Source organism: Myiozetetes cayanensis, unplaced genomic scaffold (genome assembly GCF_022539395.1).
Source record: "Myiozetetes cayanensis isolate MyiCay16 unplaced genomic scaffold, myiCay2020 scf4, whole genome shotgun sequence".
NCBI lineage: Eukaryota > Metazoa > Chordata > Aves > Passeriformes > Tyrannidae > Myiozetetes > Myiozetetes cayanensis.
In genome coordinates, this window is record NW_026087631.1 from 71174023 (window position 1) to 71192942 (window position 18920).

An 18920-nucleotide genomic window follows, 5' to 3' on the forward strand; every position below is an offset into this window, starting at 1 on the left:
TTTTTTTTTTTTTTTTTTCTACACCTGGAAACTCTAAACGTGACCACCTAGGATTATTATAAATGCAGATGTGCAACAAATGAAATATCCTGCCTGTGGTAACCAACAGGCTTTGGCTACTGGGGTGTTTTTAGGTGTTTTTGGTTTTTTTTTTTTAACTTGTAGTTACCGGGAAATATTTTCCTTACCCTTTTTTTTTTGTTTCGCTCTTCCAGGCCCGCTCCGTTCTTGGCGCGTCTCCTGAAGGGATGGAGAACTCGTCGGTGGCGTCGGCCTCCTCGGAGGCGGGGAGCAGCCGCTCCCAGGAGATCGAGGAGCTGGAGCGCTTCATCGACAGCTACGTCCTGGAGTACCAGGTCCAGGGGCTGCTGACGGACAAGACGGAGGGGGACGGCGAGAGCGAGAAGGCACAGTCCCATGTCTCACAGGTGGGAGAAGGACACGGGGCTGGGAGAGGGGCTGTGGGGCTGGTGGCCTGGCGTGGGGATGTGTGCCCAGCTGAAGCGGCTCTTCCGGGTTTTGCACGTGAAGGAGAACGGGATAAAACGCTGGATTTGGGGCAGCTTGCTTGTTTGGTGATATAGCTATATAGATATATAGATATATAGATATATAGATATATAGATATATAGATATATAGATACACAGATATACAGATATACAGATATAGATATACATATAGATTTGTGTGTGTATAAATATTCATACATACACATACATACTTGTGTCTATATATATATACACATATAGATAGATTTAGATATATGAATCTATATATAAATACACATATATATGTGTCTGTGTGTATATCGTTATATATATGTATATATGAGGTCTCCATCCAGTTGGTAGCGGTCTCCTGATAACTGGGTTTTGGGTTTTCAAGATCTCAAGGTGCATCATTGGAAGTTTCCAAGCCAAGGCTGTATGGGGTTGGAGCAACCTGGTCTAGTGGAAGGTGTCCCTGCCTGTGGCAGAGGGGGTGGGATGATGGTCTTCAGTGTCCCTTCCAAACCAAACCATTCCATGATTCCCATATGAAGGATCCCATCTTTATCTGGTATCAGCAGCATTTCTCTGATTTATCTGGACTGTGCAGGTTTGCTGGAGCTGAGGGTCTGACCCACAGCTCTGGGCCTGGTTTGCATCACCTCAGTGTAAAGAAACTGCCAATCAAAGGAACCTTTTCAAGAATAGATTTTGCTGAAGAGGTCTTTTACAGTTTGAGGATTGAAGCTGCTGAAAGTGTGAGAAAATAAATTTAAGAATCTAGTGATCTGAAGAACTTCATGGTGGGGGTTTTTTAACCCAAGGCTGGAAAATTTCTGTATTTGAAGTAATATTTTGGAGGGGCTTCATGTCAAACAGACAAGTGCTGCTTATTAGCATGTCAAGATTAGAAATAGTATTGAATTAGAACTAATTTAATAGAGTTTTACAATCTCTTCCAGCCTGTCCACAGCTCTGCCAATAAGCCTGGTCTCCCTCTGCATCTTGAGGACAAAAATTGCTAATTCTTGTGGCAGCCCATGTGCAATTTTTGCATTAAGATCCTCGATTGCAACAACCAAATCCATCTTCCAGTTGTGGAAATGGGATTTTAGCTTTCCTTCCTGACCTGCACTGAAAAAAAGGAGGTGCTACGCTTCTGATGTCAGTTCTGAGAGTGTTCCCTTTCAAGATGGCTAGGTTTTACTTTAAAAGAAAAAAAACTTAATCATGAAAGATCTGAACATGGAACCTTTTAATTAAACCACTTTTAGAGGCACTCAAATGAAGCAGCTAAATTTGGTTGTACCCCAGACCATTGGTGTAGAAGTTTAATTAAGATTTACGTGTGAAACTTCATCAGAACGTGGTATTTCATATTTCTGGGGCTGTATATGGGACAGGAAGTGAGGATGGACTTTTACATAGGTCACCTGCATTTATCAACCCGTGTCTTAATGGATGCATTAAGAAGGAATTATCTCTTGTCTCTCAAAGATTTTCATTTTTTTACCACCTTGTATCCCAAGTTTGTGTAGGAAATAATCAGGTATTTTTATTTCTGATTTTCTCTCCCTGATCACTACTTAGCAAAGCAAGGGATAAACCCACACATATCCTGCAGCTGCATGGAGCAATCCTAGTGGAAGCTGTCCTGATAGAAGGTGGCATGTTCCCTCTTAATGAGAGCTAGAGGAAGAAGGATGGGTTTAGGGGAAAGGCACTGGACTGAGACCAAGAAATTTGGTTTTAACTGCAAGGATCTGCCAGCAACTAAATCTTTAATGGTGGGCAAGTTATTTAATCTCTCTGTTGTTTGTTTCCTTATGGCTGCAATAACGTTTTCCCTGCCTGAGAGAGGATAAATCCACTCACCCGTGCGTGTGAGTTGCTAGGATGGTACCACGTCCATGGACAACTGCTCTCTGTGCTGGGGGAGGGAAGGAGAGGCACATTGTGCTCTGCTTCATCCTTCACACCACTCCCAGGGGAGCTGAACCCATCACCAGTTTAGAGAATCACAAAGTGTGGGTGTCTTCAATCTCGCTCCCACTGGGGAAGAGAGGAGAGTCGGAGAGAAAATACAAGTTTATTTTGTTTGTGGACATAATAATGAGCGAGCAGTGCCTAGAGAGAGCTTTGCAGGCATGTGGTGGCACGCAAAATTGTTGAAGGAGATGGGCAGGAGGTTCTCATGAGCCTCTCCAGCAGAGGTGGCAGCAGACTGATCGGCACCTCTATAGTAAGGGGAGACTGAGGTCCCCCCATCTGTGAGCTAGAACAGACCCTCTGATAAGGGCAGGAATCATGGGCAGATCTGGTGGTGATTTATTTTGTGACCTCATCCATAGCTGTCAAGGAGCTCTCAGGTTGTTGCTGTTTGTGTGGAATTGACTTCCATTTTCTTGGAGCGTTGTCCTTGGTGATGGTGCCAAGCACTGAGTGTCTTATGGAGCAGCCAAGTGGTTCCAAGAAGAAGGACCTCAGAAATGGGGCTGGCCAGTTTCAATTTTGTTGGGGTAGTGACAAAATGTCTTTAGGATTAAGCAGCATCTCTCTTGTTTGTCCAGTGAAAGTTTCTTTTTTTTTTTTAAATTTTTTTTCCCCAGTATGAAATGCTGCCTTTCATTTCTTTAGGGGGAAAAAAAAATAACCAAAACCTAACAAATGACCCCAAATTTGATTATTTTGTTGGAGGCACCTTGCTGTCAAACTGTGGGGGAAGCTGGCCTAAGCAGCTGGCGATCCTCTATGGCCACTCATGGCAACAGCCAAACCTACAACTTTGATCCTCATTTTCTGTTCTATTTAAAACAAAAACACAGGGGTTTGACAGCTCAGCACTCGTGTCTGCCCCTGAAGCAAACAGAGTTAGGAAAAGCAGAAATTTCCCAACTTCCCATGGAAGAACTCCATGGGAAAGAGCGATTAAGTCAAGCCTCCCTGAGATTCCCAAACACCGTCAGAATCCACAAGGAAGTGTCAGGGAGGGGTTTTATTGCAGAGCGCCATTCCAGGTGCCTTCCCTACAATTTTTTCCTGTATCTTCCCTCTGTTTTGCTGGTGGCAGGTGAAGCGTTTCCAAGCCAAAGCCTTTGGGATCATCCTCGGAGAGGAGGGGGTGCCACACGCGCGCAGCGGTGCCCGCGGCTGCACCGTGTTTTCTGTGCGCTCCGGACTGACGCAGCAGTTTTTCCCCAGCCCGGGCTATTATTTTACACAATCCCCTTTTTTATCCCTCTTGCAGTGGACGGCGGATTGCAGCGAGCAGCTCGATGGCAGCTGTTCCCCATCCCGAGGGAAGGGCTCGTCGTCTCACGAACACAACCAGGTAGGGCTTGTCTTTAGTTCTTCCCTCCCCAGACCTTTGCTTTCGTTCCTGCGCTGCCTCGTCGCGCAGCACGGAGCCTGCCCGTGCTGCCAGCTTTCCCTCTCCCTTGGAAGGGGAGACGTGTCCCTCTGCTTGGCATCCAAAAGCTCATTCCTGCCAAAACCGTGGGAAGTGGGCGACATCCTGATGTGTGGATGGATGCTTTGGCCAGGAGCTTATTGCTCTGCCGTAAAGAGGAAAAAATACGGGGCGTCCCATTTATTCCTGAGGAGCTTCTTATTGCCGCCTGTGTGAGGGACGGATTTGGAGCATCAGAGCTGACTTGGAATTACGAGATGTAGCTGGAAGGAGGGATCCTCTGTGTAGCTGGGCATCTTGGTTATGTGCTGCAGCACAAGGGTGGTGTTACAGGGAAGAGGATTAAATAGCTGAGAGGGTGAACTGGGAGAAGAAACAGAACTGCATGTGCTGAGAGGCTGTGTTGGGTGTGCAGTAGCAGAAGTCAGGCACGAGTCGGTTTTGGTGGTTGGACGTGATGTAAACACCAGTGAAGAGTATCTACCAAGCACAGCTGGAGGTGACTGTCCCTCCTCTACATGAGCACCCATGTGGGAAAGGGTTGGGAGGGGTAGAGGCTTGGGTTTGACCACTGTCACCTGGCCGAGGAGCTGCTGTGTCACCACGAGACCCTCAGCTCTGTGAGAGCAGCCTTTGCCCAAGGAGATATGAGACCCAGATATCTGAGGAAGGGCAAAATAGCATTTCCACTTGCCCTGGTTGGTGGATGTCCCACCCGGAGAAGGGGCTTCAAGCTGGTGGGTTTTGTGTTCTTGCCCTGCTTGATGGTCCTCCAGGTTCGTCCCCATAGGTGGGATCCGTGAGAAGGAACCTGGGAGCCCCTTGCAGGGTGTACAAGAGGCTGTGCCTGTCTGAGCAGTGAGAGTCACAACTCTCAGTTTGGGCACAATTTCTTCCCATGTTGAGCCATGCTGGAAATCCCTGGATTTGGGATGGGGGCTCATGCATCCCCTCCCTGCCACAGGCCTGGATGCAGGGATGCTGGGAGCACCTATACCAACACCTGCACCCAACAAAGACAGGATCTAGTGTAGGAAGGTTGTACTTAATGGGGACACTGCTTCAGATGAGCCTCTGAAGGTGCCAGACGGAACTGTGGATTTAATTCACTATAGCTTTGATCTGCTCCGAAATGTTCAGCAGCAAAACCTCATCCAGGCTCCCTCCCAGCATTGCAGACAGATGCCTGGTACTCAGCTGGGAGGCTGGCCTTGTCCATCGAGCCTCATTGTGTGGCTCAGGGTGTTGGCAGGAGCAGGTGCTTTCCCTGGGGAAGAATCCAGTCCTGGTTCTTCACCCATGGGTTCTGTTAGTGTGGGTACCACAGGAGGATGCAGGAGTCGTGCACAAGTGATACTTCTCTGGCATTCTTCCATCTGCCTGGTGCTATGGGCTCTTTTGTTTCAACTTAGTGGGTTTTGGGGGGTTTTCGTGCTAGATTTCAATTTTTTTTTTTTTCCCCTGGGAATTAAACCTATTTGATCTGCTCCAACACGGAGCTTCTTTTCCACACGCAAATACCATTTGCTGATGCCGAAGCTGCTTACCCGGTGTTTGGGCTGCCTCCCAGCCTGCAGCAGAGCTGGTAATTATCTCTCTCTGTGTTTGGCTTCCTTTAACTGTGAGTAACAAATTTTCCTTGGCACCAAAGAGGAGCTGGAAGCTATTGTTCCTCTGTCCAGGCAAGCATTTCTCTTGGTGTTACTGATATATGAGTGAAACGCTGCTGGTGAGGACCAGGTGCAGTTTATTACCATTTCTGGCTGTTGAGTTTTTACTATTAGCTTTCAACATTAAAAAAAAAAAATCATTAATAAGATGCTTGTCTTGGATGAAAATTATCAATCACTCTTCAAACCTCCTAAGGAAGAAGCTGACTAATTATTTCCCAATGGATGTAGGGGGTGGGGGGTTTTTTTTGTTACCTTTTTTTATGGATTTCGAGGGGTTTGGGCAGAAAATTGAATTCCTAATTTTCCTATTGTGTTTCCAGCTGATATTTCTGCATTGCTGGTCTTAGTTGAAAAATACTTGGATGTGAGATTTCTGCTGGCTTCAGCTGCTGTGGAAATGTGGGTTATGTGTCGGTGACCGTGATATGCCTCACGTGGTTCTAACCTGGCCATCAGAAAGGGCATTTATATGGAAATCTGGGTTAGTCCTGGAAATATATTCAGCATCTGGTTCATTTTCTGTGAAGGCAGAGTAGTCCAGGGCTGCATTTTCTAAAGTAATTGGCTTCCTAAAGGTTATAGGGGAGCCTAAAGAGAAGCAGACTTTCCCGTGCCTGAAAATCCTCCTATACATGCCTAAGTACCTGAGGCCTTTGAAATTCTCTTCTGTAGGATCCAGCAAGGTTATGACAAATAAAAGAAGATTTTTTTTTTTTTTAGTGTGTGTAGTTGTGTTATGTGCTTGTATAGACATTTATATTTAGAATGTGTGTGTATATAAGCATCTACTGGTTATTGTACAAATGTGGGGCTGAGAGCAATTTATGAATAACATTCAATTTAGGGATAAAAATTAGGTGTCTTGATTCAACCTGCAGTCCAGGATATTCCTAAATTGCTGGTTTTCTGATGTCATTGGGTATCTCTGGGAAAGAGCATCCCAGACTTATCCTGCTCTTGCACTACTTGGTGAGGCATCTATTAGCAGCTGTGGGAGACTATATGCATGTCAGTTCCCATAGTCTGGCAACGAAGCAGTGGCTTAAAAATGGGGAAAATCCACCCCAGGGAAACCTTTTACTCTGGTCTTTCCAGTCCTCTGGGTGGGTGGCTGCGAGAAGATGGTCTGCTCGTGGGGGAATGCCCTGAGATTTATTTTGTGGACTCCTGGTGTGCTGAGAACATCCTGGTCTCACAATGTGAAATACCCCCCCTGAAGCTCTGCTGGGTCTCACTCTGTGTGAGCCTGTGGGGTGGAGACCACTCCATCAAGCTACTTCAGATGTTATCTGAGCACCTCTAAAAATGAGGAAAGTTTAGGTAATGGAACCATTTTAAATCCTTTTATGTTTGGATTCTTTTTTTTTTTTTCTTTTCCCCCAAAAAGACCCAGTGGGAAGATTTTATATAATACTTTATTTGCATTCCCCTTGTGAGGCTGTGGCAAGTAGGAAGCTCTTTGATATATTTCTGAGAGCAATTCATTAAGTAAAAGACTTCTGGTATGGTACGTATTTAGGGAGCCAGCAGAGCTCTTGGTACATGAAAGGCCTGGCAGCAGCTCCATCCCAGGCTCCCCTTGTGTAAAGGTCATTAACAAAAAACAGGACAACTCTGCGGGTTTGTCCCATTTCTCCAGGCGGCGGGAGAGGGAGGGCTGCAAATCCTCCTTCCTGGCCAAGTCCATCCCTTCCCCCACGGTGGCTGTCACCCACCATCACCGAGAAAAAAACCTTTTTCATTGGCAGTAAAGGGGACTGGCTTTTATTCTGCTGCTTGCTTGCCTTTGTGTCCGTGTCCCACCAAGGGCAGCAGGGATTTAGTGCATGAGTGGGGACCTCAGAGGCTTCTCCAGTTGGTGGTCGTGTTGCCAAGCCCGCTGAGCAGTGGAGGAGCAGGCTGGGTGTGTGGATCACATCTGGATTGTCCTACACCTCGCTTGTAGCGCACTTCTCCTGTCCTCTCTGAGGAGATGGTGGCGGAGGAGATGACTTGGTTTGCCATTTAGTAGGAATATTAAACCAGTAGAAACAGAAGCATTCTGGTGGCAGGGTGAGGTTGTGGGTTTCTGCTCTTGGGCCTTGGTTGGAGTTGATTAGCTGGCTGGAGTCAAGAGCATCCCAAGGGCTGTGCTGTCATAAGACTTCTGACAAGGGCCTGGAGTAACAGGACAAGGGGGCTTGGCTTCACACTGAGAGAAGGAGGGGTTAGGTTGGGTATTAGGAAGAAAATCTTGGCTGTGAGGGTGGTGAGGCCCTGGCACAGGTTGCCCAGAGAAGCTGTGGCTGCCCCTGGATCCCTGGAAGTGTCCAAGGCCAGGTTGGATGAGGGTTGGAGCAACCTGGGGTAGTGGAAGGTGTCGCTGCCTGTGGAAGGGATTGCAATGAGATATCTTGAAGGTCCTGTCTCTCCATGCCCTAGCCATGTAGTCATGGCTACATGAAAAAGCTGCTCTGTTGCCAAAGCAAAGGCACTAGGAGGTGTGGGGGGGGAGATGTGTGAAGGTTGTCTCTTGGGAAACAGCAGTTTTCAATGCACAGTGGAACTTAGTTTTATGGAGAGTGAAAAAACCAAATTATCAGTGCAGATTTCTCTCACAATTCCAGAGAATTTTTTTTTTTTTTTTTTCTTGCAGGCATTAGTGCTGCTTAGCTTCCTGGATTCAAACACCAGGAAATCCTCCCTGATGGATGCTGCAGAGGCAGGTGGCAAGGAATCATGGTCTTGGATAGGTGCCACGTTGCTAGGTCCAGAGTTGGACTGAGGCTCCTGTGATGAGCTCTGCTGTCACATAAACTTCTGAAGTCAGCAGGGAAGTTGTCTTGCTGGCTTAAATCCACTGACATCAGCAGGCAGGACGTAATGCCCCACATCCTTGCCTAACCTAGACCAGCCCTGGAAAGTGAGTAGGTTGGCAGGACCTCTATGAACAAAGATGTAATTCATTTCGCCCTGCTGGTAGACAACCTGTGTCTGACTTGAGTTGCCCATCCTTGGGCCTAGATCAGAAACAAAAATCGAGGTGGGATGATCCTGGGGGCAGTTTGGGGTTCTCCATCACATTGACATGCTCATATCACAGCCCAGAGCCAGTTTGTACAATGAATTTGCTTGAGGTTGGCCACCACACTGAAGACCTGTTGGGACAGGCGGGTGCTGGGAGATGCTGCAGCTGCTGTTGACTTGTTTTCAAAAGAAAAAGAGAAAGCAAAAGACATACACTGGCTTTGTCAGACAATGCATGTTGGTGTATCCCTGCCTGAAGGAGGAAGAAATTAAAGCCCTGAGTGGGGTGACCTGCTCATGATCAAAGGGCAGCTCTGAGAAAACCAGTTGCTTAATGGTTTTCTGCCTGTAATTGCTGGGTGGTGTTCCCTCCCTGTACTGAATGGAGCCCTGCTCAATTACAGTTGGAGAGGACTCCTGAGAAAGAAACCAAGTCCTTCAGCTGATGTGTAGGTTTAACTTTCTCTGGGACTTCTGTTCGGGATACACCTCATGAAGCAGCACCACCCCACAGGCAGCTCCCACCTGCTTGGGTGTCTGAAGGTCTGGGAGAGGAGAGCATCCCTGCTTTGCTGACTGGGTTAGGAGATGTGCTGCTGCTTTCTGAGGATGGAGGAAGGTGTCTTCTGGGCCTGGTGTCACCAGATTTGGATGAGGTCAGGAAGTGCTGAAGCTCTTGGCAGGGAAGGGGTGATGTGAGCCGTTTCCTTTGAGGCTCAGGCAGATGGGTTTCCATAGGACAGCTGGAGTTCTCAGTGCCATTCTGAGTGCCTTGGTGTTCCTCATCTTTTTGCTTGTGTGTAAATGAGCTACCTAGCACATCCTTGGCTAGCCCAACATCTCTGATGTTGTCTGACAAGAACACAACCACACTTGGCTTGGCACTTCCCTGATCTTGCAGGCTTAACCTCCCACTTCCAAACCTATCAGGTCCTTTGGTCCTGTATAGTGCAACAGTTATAGATAAAACCTTATTTCAGTAAAAAGGTGAGCTTCAAGTGATGTTTGCTGTCCCTTCTGATGTGTCTTGACCAAAGCAGTGATCAGGAACTGTACCAGACTGGAGAGAGCTGGGGAAGGTGAGCACAGACTTGGGGAGGGAAGGAGCAGAGCCAAAATTTTCTGCGTATTTTTATAAGAGTAAGCTTTCTAGTGTTCTTATAGCTTTATGCAATGCACTGCGAAGAAAGAAGCCGGAATTTTTTTCCCTGCTAAAATGTTTAAAGTAACCTTAGTGGTTTTTTTTCTTAAAAGGTGCATTTTAAATTATTTAAATAATTAAATAATTGATTTCCTGTAGAAAAATTAAAGTGGTTCTTCTTGAGTAAGTCTAGAAGAGCAGGGAGGTGCTTGGAGTCTGGTGTAAAAATTCTGCATAACTGGAAGATTTGGCGGAAGCACAAAGTGGGTGTGTGAAAACCTCTGCTGCAGAAAAGCCCCAAAAAAGAACCTTTTACATGATAGCTGTCTTCTACTCTGACCAGGGTTCAGACCAAAGTTTAAGAGTCATTTGAAGGACACCCCACAACTTGATCTGGGGAGATCCTTGTAGGTGCAGTGGTGAGGCTGTTGTTAGGCTGGGTCCTGAGAAGTCCTTTAGCTTTCTGTTGTTTTTTCTCTTTCCCACCTTCAGCTGTGAATGCTGTACATTGAATATCGAATTTTTTACATGCGATTGAACTTGAATCCCATCCAGAATCCGCTGATATCTTTGGGACACTTAAAGCTTGTGATATTGCCAGGATTGATCTACATCTCTACCAGCACAGCCCACTTCACCCATACTTATCATCACTGAGAGCAACCACGTAGGTGATCGCTGTGTTTCCATTTATTGCTTGTGCACTGGGGAAAGTTATCTTCTTTTTTCTGCAAATAGGATTTTCGAACTTGCACTGAAGCAGTAGCAAGTATTAACTCTTGAGCTGGCGAAGGCAGAGGGATTAATTAGTTCATGCCTCAAAGAGCTCGCTGCGAAGGTGAAAATTGCAGTGTAAGTGAAACATATGATTATGGCTAATTAAAATGCAAATGTTAGGTTTGACAGCTAGTTTCCAAAGGAGAGTGGCTGGCAGTGTTTATGTGCATGAGCCTCCCTGTTCCCAAGAAGATGCAGAGCTTGGCCAGAAGGACTGGCATGGATGAGAGCAGCTGCTGGGAATCCATCTCTGGAGAGGGTGATGTTTTCCCTCCAGGTACCAAAGTGTGGCTGGGAGGTCCCATCTCCTGATGGTGAGTGTAGAACACGAATGGCAGGTAAAGGAGCCCAAATGAAAGCTGAGAGCAAGACTTCAAGGGTTGTTTGGGGTCTTGGAAGAGACTGGGAGAGTCTTAGTCTTTTGAGGGCAGGGCAGAGAGTGAAAGGGCCAGGTGATGGGGGATTGGGTTGGCAAAAGGCAAGGGATGGAGAGCTTTGTGACATTACAGCTGTTTCTTCAGCTTCTGTCAGCTTTGGCAAACAATCCTGTTCCTGCAACATGTTGGATTTATTTAGCAAGAGCACTGTGTGGGAGACACATCCCATTCTTTGGGATGGTGGAAGAGCAGTGCCACGTCTCACCGTTGCCCAGCACTGGCTTTCTACTGAAGTCCAGCTGCCCGTATGGGTTTGGGAATGAGTTTTTATGGGCTTTGCAATGGTGCTGGTGAAGGGGTTTTTGTTGCTTGGTTGTGTTTTTTAAGGAATGATTGTTACTTGAATACTCTCACCTACTCCTTGAGCATCACCCATGAGGTTGGTGTGAGCTTCCATCTCCAGAGATGGCCCACTGTAGTGTGAAATGGCTTTATTAAAGTACACAAAGCCACCAGAAATGTCTGGCAGAGTTTCTGGTGGACATTTTTTTTTTTTCCTGGAGTTTTGAATCCCTGTCAGTATGGTATCAGTGAAATGTAGTTCATCTATAGCATGTAGTCAGAAATTCAGGGGAAATATTGAGTGCAGCTGTGCTGGTGAGTTTGAACGTGAGTGTATCTAGGCCATACTCATTTGGACTTGAACAGAAATGTCAACAACTTTTAGCTTAAAAATTTTTATTTGAAAAATCATTTTTCAACATAGATATTAATAGTGCATGATAAAAATAAGAAGCATGAACAGGAAAAAAAGCCCCAGGCCAGGAGTTAGAGCGAGGAAACAAACTGATTTAGTAAAAGGATACCTGTGATTGTGATCTCACTGGTTTGTGCTGTATCCACTGGCTTTCTTGGTGGATGTTGATGCAGGGGGGTACCAATCTCCCCGTTTCTCACACGGGTTTTGTCACAGTAAAGTGCCAGCCGCGTTTCTGGAATTTGCAAAACCTCAGGCTGCCTGCAGAAAGCCATGACTGAAAGTTGGGTAAACTGAATATAACCGGTATAAGTGTTGATTTTCAGTGTGACCTGGTCCCACTGCAGCATTTGGCACCGAAATTTTGTACATGTGGATGAACGGGGTGTTACAGAGCGTAGGATACACAGTAGTGGTAACTATTCCTTCAGACATCTAGGCAGTGAAGGTGCCTTTCTCTCTCGACCACCTTTTAGGTTGGTGCATCTCTTTTTCCCTCATCAGATGAGATATTTCTCACTTCTCAGGAAGTCTGCAAGCTTGGCTCTTCCCCAGGCCTTCCCAAAGTGGCCTCCTGCCCGTGTCTCACAAGCAACATTGGTCCAGTGGTTTTTCCCTCCGTGCCAATTTAACAAAACTCTCTCAGCTTTATGCCATTTGGTATTTCTCAGCCATTGGGAGGTTCGGGTCAGGGTGTGCTCAGAAGGGAAGAAGGTGCTTTCAGCTGTTGTAACATCTGGTGGGAATGGCCACAACCTTTCAGATCGCATTTATATGCAACTTGAAAACCAGTTGGTGTCCTCTTTTGAAGTCAGTACTGATTTTAGGCTGTGGCAACCACAATGTGGTATTTGGGTGTGCTTGAAACTTAATAGGTTTGAGGATGAAGAAGGTGCAGCTGGAACAAAGCAGAAACCAGCACTAGTGTGTTTTGCTTCCAATGCCCTGTGTTGGGTAAATACTTACATGTTTCCTGTGCATGAAAGTCCTTGTTGGACCACTGGGTAGCATCACCCTGGGTAGTTTAGGGTCTGTTGTGCAGCTGTCTCCATGCTCCATCCAACCCAGGTGGCACTGGTGGAGCTGGGACCTGATCTGTGCCTTTAGTGGCCTGGACTTGGCTGTTGTGTTCAACAGGAGTTGAATTGTGAATCCTTTTGGCTTTTGAAGGCCAAGGTGGCCCTGCCCTTGCCTTAGCCCATGGCAGTGTCTGCAGGATCTCATGTAGCCCCACGAGGATGTCTGAGACATGAGAAACCCTCTTTAAAGTGTCAGTTCTCACACCAGTCCTAAAACATATGCTTCCCTTTGTATTTCCCAGATTTTCAGAGAACTTGAAAGAGTTTAATATTCTGCACTCTGTGGTTTCATGGGTTTCTGATCATTTTAGGTCACTTCAAAAGTCTTTCCCAAGCCTCTGAGCAAAGCTTTTGGAGCAATTACCCTGACAATATCCACCTTTCTCCCCAAGCACCTTGTGGGATGTTTGTATAGGGCTGATCAGGTGAGTTATTCTGGTTTTCAGATGAGTCATTATGCCCTCAGGGCTGAACAAGAAACCTGCAGGTTGCTTGACAGCCCAGCAAGTAAGAGAATAAAGGAGATCATTAGGCACGGCTCCCTAACAGGCAAAAGTAGTTATTTTTGTAGTGTGTCTTCTGGTGAACTACAAGTGTTTTCAGGTATGTGAGCAACTGGATTCCAACACCGGGCTAAGCAGTGGGAAAAATTATTGAAGTGTTGATTTGGGCCTGTGAGGGGAATTAAGGAAGTAGGATGGAATGGAATGGAATGGAATGGAATGGAATAGAATAGAGTAGAGTAGAGTAGAAAATAGAATAGAATAGAATAGAATAGAATAGAATAGAATAGAATAGAATAGAATAGAATAGAATAGAATAGAATAGAATAGAATAGAATAGAATAGAATAGAATAGAATAGAATAGAATAATATTAGTTGGGAAGGACCTACAACCATCATCCACTCCAACTGCCTGTTCAATTCAGGGCTGACCCAAAGTTAAGGCCTGTTGTTAGGGAGACTGTCCAAATGCCTTAAGCAGCTTCAGAGGATGTGGGGTTGCTGAACAAGCATAATTAATTCTCCTGAAGATAGAGAAGGTAAGTATTATTTTTCCCCAGGCGTGCACTGGAGCCAAGTCTTATCTTCATCGAAGCCTCCCACAGTGTCACCCCTTTGCAATGTGTAAACAGAACATGCTAAAGGATTCATGAGAAAGCCCCAAAATCAGGGTGTTGGGCATGGGGCATAGTTTTGTAGGTGCTGGCAGGTGTGGTCTGGGAGCTGGAGCTCCCCTGTCGGGCCAGGCCGGTGGTTTTTGAGTGTGCAGGATGGAGCTGCCCTTGACTAAAGCAACCTGTTTGTTGTTTCCAGGAAGAGTGGGATCACAGCAGCAGTGGGAGCACAGGATCCCAGCCGGGGTCGGGCTCCAGGCAGGGGTCTGGATCCAGGTCTGGCAGCCACAGGAGAAGCAGCCAGTTCAGGCAATCGACCAAGGTATATCTGGTAGTGCTGTGCTGAAGCTGTGTCCTTTGCTTGCTGCTTGTTGGAGGCATCCTCCCCACGACATGTTTGCTGTGTGTGTCACACCTAGGTGTGGGTGCATGTCACTTCTGAAGGGCACTACAAAGACCTAATTAATTCAGTCATCATGTGTGACCTGCTGAGGTGTGCTGAGTGCCTCAGTATTGGGAAGGAAGTTTCTTGGTCAGCTGGTTTAGTGCAAAGGAAGGCAGGGGTTTCTTTCTTTATTTGAAGTCTTGGAGTATTTAAATTTTGAGAAATTAAGAGATGTCTGTAATTATTTGCTGGCAAGTCTCCCTTAGAAGTTGATAGATGAGTGGATACCACATAGATGGTGTTAAATGGTGACCTTGAGTGCAGCTGCTTTCTGCATGAGCTGTCTGCAGGGCTAGATGGGGAGTTACCTCCCTACTTACCCTGCAAAAGGCTGTAAAAATTCACTTTTATGGTTTTAGGCTCATCCTTGAACTCATACCCTGACCAGTCCTGTTTGCTTCAGTCAGCCTCTGTCCTTTTCTCTCTTGGAGTTGCTCTACTTACGCACTGGTTGTGCCAGAAGTGAAGGGCAGCCTCTGGGAGGTTTGGAACCGGTGGTCAAAGTCCTGGTCTGTTCATCCATTTCATCCTCCCGGAGAGGTTAAGGAAAACAGCCTGTCTTCCTGATGCTGTGGTGGTAGAGGACCCACAGAACCAGATTGCTGCTGGAAAGCGGTGGTCCTTTCTGGCGGCAAGGAGCGAGACTCAGCATATCCTTCCTTCTTTGAGCAGGAATAATACTGTCTTCCTCAAAATGCCTGTGGTTTTCATCTGTATTTTTCTTACGAAAGCTTGAAGTTTTCAACAAGGAAACCTTTCACTGGAGCTTTTTCAAGACGGTTCAGTATCTATCCATCTTTTTTTTTTTTGTTTCCTACCGAAGTCCATAGTTTGTAGTCCGTAGTTTGTAGTCCGTAGTTTGTAGTCCATAGTTTTTAGGCAGCAGAAAAAGCAGGAAGGGTGGGGGGAAGCTCCTCAAACTTAGAACTGAAAAACGCTTAAGAAGCAACACACGGCACAGGATAATCCCTTGGTTTATACCCAAGGGCTCAGGCGACCACCTGACGCTGCTGTGCAGCCATGAGCTAACTCAACCATGCAGCGAAGGGCAGGGTTCTGTGTTTGTTTCCTGGAGGACGGCGATGAGGAGCGGCGGGGAGGTGGGACGCCGAGCTGGGCTGCGGAAAGCTGCTGCGTGCGTGCAAATGCTGACTCTGTGGGGAATTTGCTGAAGCTGCATGCCTGGTTAAACAGGCCAGGGTCCACGTGGGTCAGTCCCTGTTTGTGTGGGCAGCTGGGCGGCGGTGGGTGGAGGTGACGTTGAGCTCGCAGGGGCTGGAGGGCGGAGGCTGTGGACGGGCATTTAGACCTCACTGCCTGTAGGGTCTGCTTCGGGGGATCTCTCATCCCTCTGAGCAGTATTGGTGTTATTCTTTGTCGGTGTGTCTCTCATTCATCGTTCCTGGTTAATTAATTTTCGGTGGCACTAACTCCTCCGGGGTGAAAACGATGATCTAAAGCTGAGCTTTGGGTCATGGGGAGCTTCACGTTAAAACTGCTGATGGTTGTAATTGCAGTCCTGGGGGGACTGACAGCAAGTCACTTCTTTTTGTAAAGGCATGCAGGGTTTTTTTTTCTCTTTTTTTTGTACCTGGACGTGAGAATTGGCTTTTAGAAGTCTTATTATTATTAAGCCTTGGCACTGCTGTGAGCATTTTAGTAAATGCCCTGCAGCAGAGGATGCTTGCTGCCCATCCTGTGAGTCGAGACAGGAACTGGTTCTAGAGACAGGTTGTCGAAGACCTAAGGGGTGTCTCGAAATGGCCATAGTGACTCAGGACTTAATGACAAGGTACGTTATTGTTGGGCCCCGGCGCCGTCTTTGTGGAGTCTGGCTAATGCTTGGAGTGCTTGTGAGAGGTCATGGGGACATCTTCCAGGAGGAAGGTTTGGGTGAGAGCACCAACTGCTGCCCTGGAAGCTTGGACCTTGTCTGACCTCCTCATCACCTGAGACGGATTTGTCTGCAAGAAGAGGTATCTCTTCTTTGTGTGACAGCTAGGAAGGCCTGCACACGTGTATTTTCATTCTACTGCATTGGGACGCTTGTAAGGGATTTAGAAAACTAATTTCTCTCCTCGGTGGGAGAAAATCGTGCTTGCATTTGCCTAAAATAAAAAGCTAAGCTTCCGTAACCGATCACGAGAGTTCGGTGTATTTCTGGCGGTTTGTTTCTGAGCAGAGACGTGTCAACCTGCAGATCCACAGAGGTTAAAATCGTAATCCATAAAGCCCTTGGAGGAGACTAAAAAAGGGAGAAGTCTGGCTGCGTTTGGAGTATCTGGTGCCTAAATTGGTTGTTGTGCTGGGAATGGCTGCAAAGTGTGACCATCTGTAGTGTTCCCTGAGGATGTGTGTCCTGACACTGGCTGGGAAATTGTTGCTCGTTTCATGGGTAGATTGAGGTCTGGGGCTTTATTAAGAAATTACCAAATTTTTGTGAGGTTTTAGTGTCTTGGTTATTACTAATAATGTTTGAAAATTACAGAAATTATACAGTGGGGAATATATGGAATCCATCTTCCCTAACATGTGGGGTTTTTTTACCAGAGTGGGACCATTTGGGCTGAAATACTTAAACAATCTTAATATGTGCCTGTTCTTAGAGCAAAGAGAACCATGTCACCACAAATCCCTAAAGAAGAAGGATGGCTTTCCCAATCGTTACTGGTGACAGCAGGCTCTGGTAGAGCTCCTACTGACGAGTATCTCCATCCTTGGAGACCTTGAGGGGCTGGAGCGTGTGCAGGGAAGGGAATGGAGCTGGGAAAGGGTCTGGAGCAGCAGGAGCGGCTGAGGGAGCTGAGGGGGGCTCATCCTGGAGAAAAAGAGGCTCAGGGGGGACCTTCTGGCTCTGCAACTCCCTGACAGGAGGGGGGAGCCAGGGGGGGAATCAGGCTCTGTTCCCGGGGAACAATGGAAAGGTCAAGGAGAAATGGCCTCAAGCTGTGCCAGGGGAGGTTGTACATGAGGAAGAATTTCTTCATGGAAAGGGCTGTCAGGCCTTGGAAGGAGCTGCCCAGGGCAGTGGTGGAGTCCCCATCCCTGGAGGTGTCCAAGGAACGACTGGACGTGGCACTCAGTGCTCTGGGCTGGGGGACAAGGTGGGGGGCAGGCACTGGTTGGACTTGATGGTTTTGGAGGTCTTTTCCAACCTAATTGATTCTGTGGATCTCAACGTGCCCAGGGGACATTGGTGGGTCGTGGTGGTCGTGGGCAGTGGGGCAGGAGGACAGGGCTGGCGTCAGAGCTGAGCCTGCGTGTTGTCTGCTGTCTTGTCCACAGCTTTGTGTTCCCAAGGCTGAAACAGTTTCACTCCCTGCCTTCACGGTGCACTTTTGCAGTGTGTGAGGGATCTCTGTGTTGAAGTGAGCGTGGATTCACCCAGAAGCATGGGAGCCCCTGTGCAGAGCCAGGACACCTCTGTGGCTGGTGTTGGGAGAGGCTGTGCTGGGCTGTGCCGTGGTCCAGATAGCTCCATGTGCCTTCCAGTGAGTAACCACCTTTCCCTCTCTCCTAGAATGGCAACAAGGAGAGCAACCTTGACATGCTGGGCACAGACATCTGGGCTGCCAACACCTTTGAGTCCTTCAGGTAAGCTGGTGTTCAGATGCTTTAAGAGAGAGATGATCCAACTCTTAAATGGACTGTGCCTTCTTTTAGCCTTTACCCACAGGCCCCTCCTGCTGGTACCCAGACACCAGTGAGTACCCTGTTAGTACTCACATTGCTGCTGCTCCTCCACCCCATCCCCATTCAGCCCGTGGCTGAATGAGCTTGTTTGAGCATGGGGAAAGTGGTGAAATATGCTTTCTGACCAGTTTTATGCATCTCCCTGTACCTGGAGCACTGCAGGAATCTCCAGAGGCTGAGTTATCACCTGCCTGCTCCAGGCCACTGGAGCAGGCAGTTTGTGCAGGGCCAGAGAGAACATCTCCAATGCATGGACCAGACCACTACCTGTTGTGGTACCCCCTTGATAGAGAGCAAGTATAGCTTGCAAGGTGTGTGCTGTATCAAAATTAGGGGTTTAGATCAAGCAACAGGAGCTCAGCATATCCAAAAAAATGAGAAAAAAATGAAAAGAAAGGAGGTGCAGCAGTGTGGAGGTCGGAGGCCCCCATCCATGTGCTCTGCAGCAGGGAGTGGTGCTTCCAGAAGTACCAACTCTCCTCGTCTGCAGGCTTCAGTGAACCTTCTGCTCTTCAGCTCGGTGGTGTTTAACCAATTCTGGACTTTTCTTTCTTTGTTTCTCCCTGTTTTTCTCACCTAGTGGTGCGACGTGGGACCTGCAGCCTGAAAAACTAGATTTCACCCAATTTCACAGGAAGCTGAGAAACACCTCCAAACACCCGTTGCCTCACATAGACAGAGAAGGGTGAGTGCCCTGTGTGCAGTACTGTGCTCTCCAGGAAGGTCTCCTAACTTCTCCCTTACTGTAGGAACGCTGGCTTGGTGGCAGGCCTCATGTGGAGGACATGGGGAAAAGGTGCTGGAAAGACAGTCGGGGTTTGAGGATGCCACAGTCAGTCTGTCTGGCTCCTCTGTCATCCAGTGCTGGGCTGGAGTGGACCTGTTCTCTGTATTTTTGCACTGCTTGGTTGATTCCAGTCTTTAAATAACTCTGGGTCCAAGTGTTCTAGGTGCAG

The 18920-nt window shown here is 47.4% G+C and overlaps 1 protein-coding gene across 4 annotated transcripts in view; it reads left to right on the top strand.

The window, feature by feature from the left end:
• Positions 1–220: 220 nt before the first annotated feature.
• The window catches only part of CTIF (cap binding complex dependent translation initiation factor), a 116092-nt gene continuing 97392 nt past the window's right edge, over positions 221–18920 (top strand). For 2 of the 4 annotated variants that reach the window (XM_050329934.1, XM_050329935.1), the window contains exons 1-5: positions 221–428; positions 3737–3820; positions 14026–14148; positions 17792–17865; positions 18545–18649. In XM_050329934.1, coding sequence (XP_050185891.1) covers positions 249–428; positions 3737–3820; positions 14026–14148; positions 17792–17865; positions 18545–18649 — 566 coding nt within the window. In that variant the 5' untranslated portion in view covers positions 221–248. The remainder of the gene's footprint in view (positions 429–3736; positions 3821–14025; positions 14149–17791; positions 17866–18544; positions 18650–18920) is intronic. The other 2 variants (XM_050329936.1, XM_050329937.1) reach the window with 1 other exon arrangement.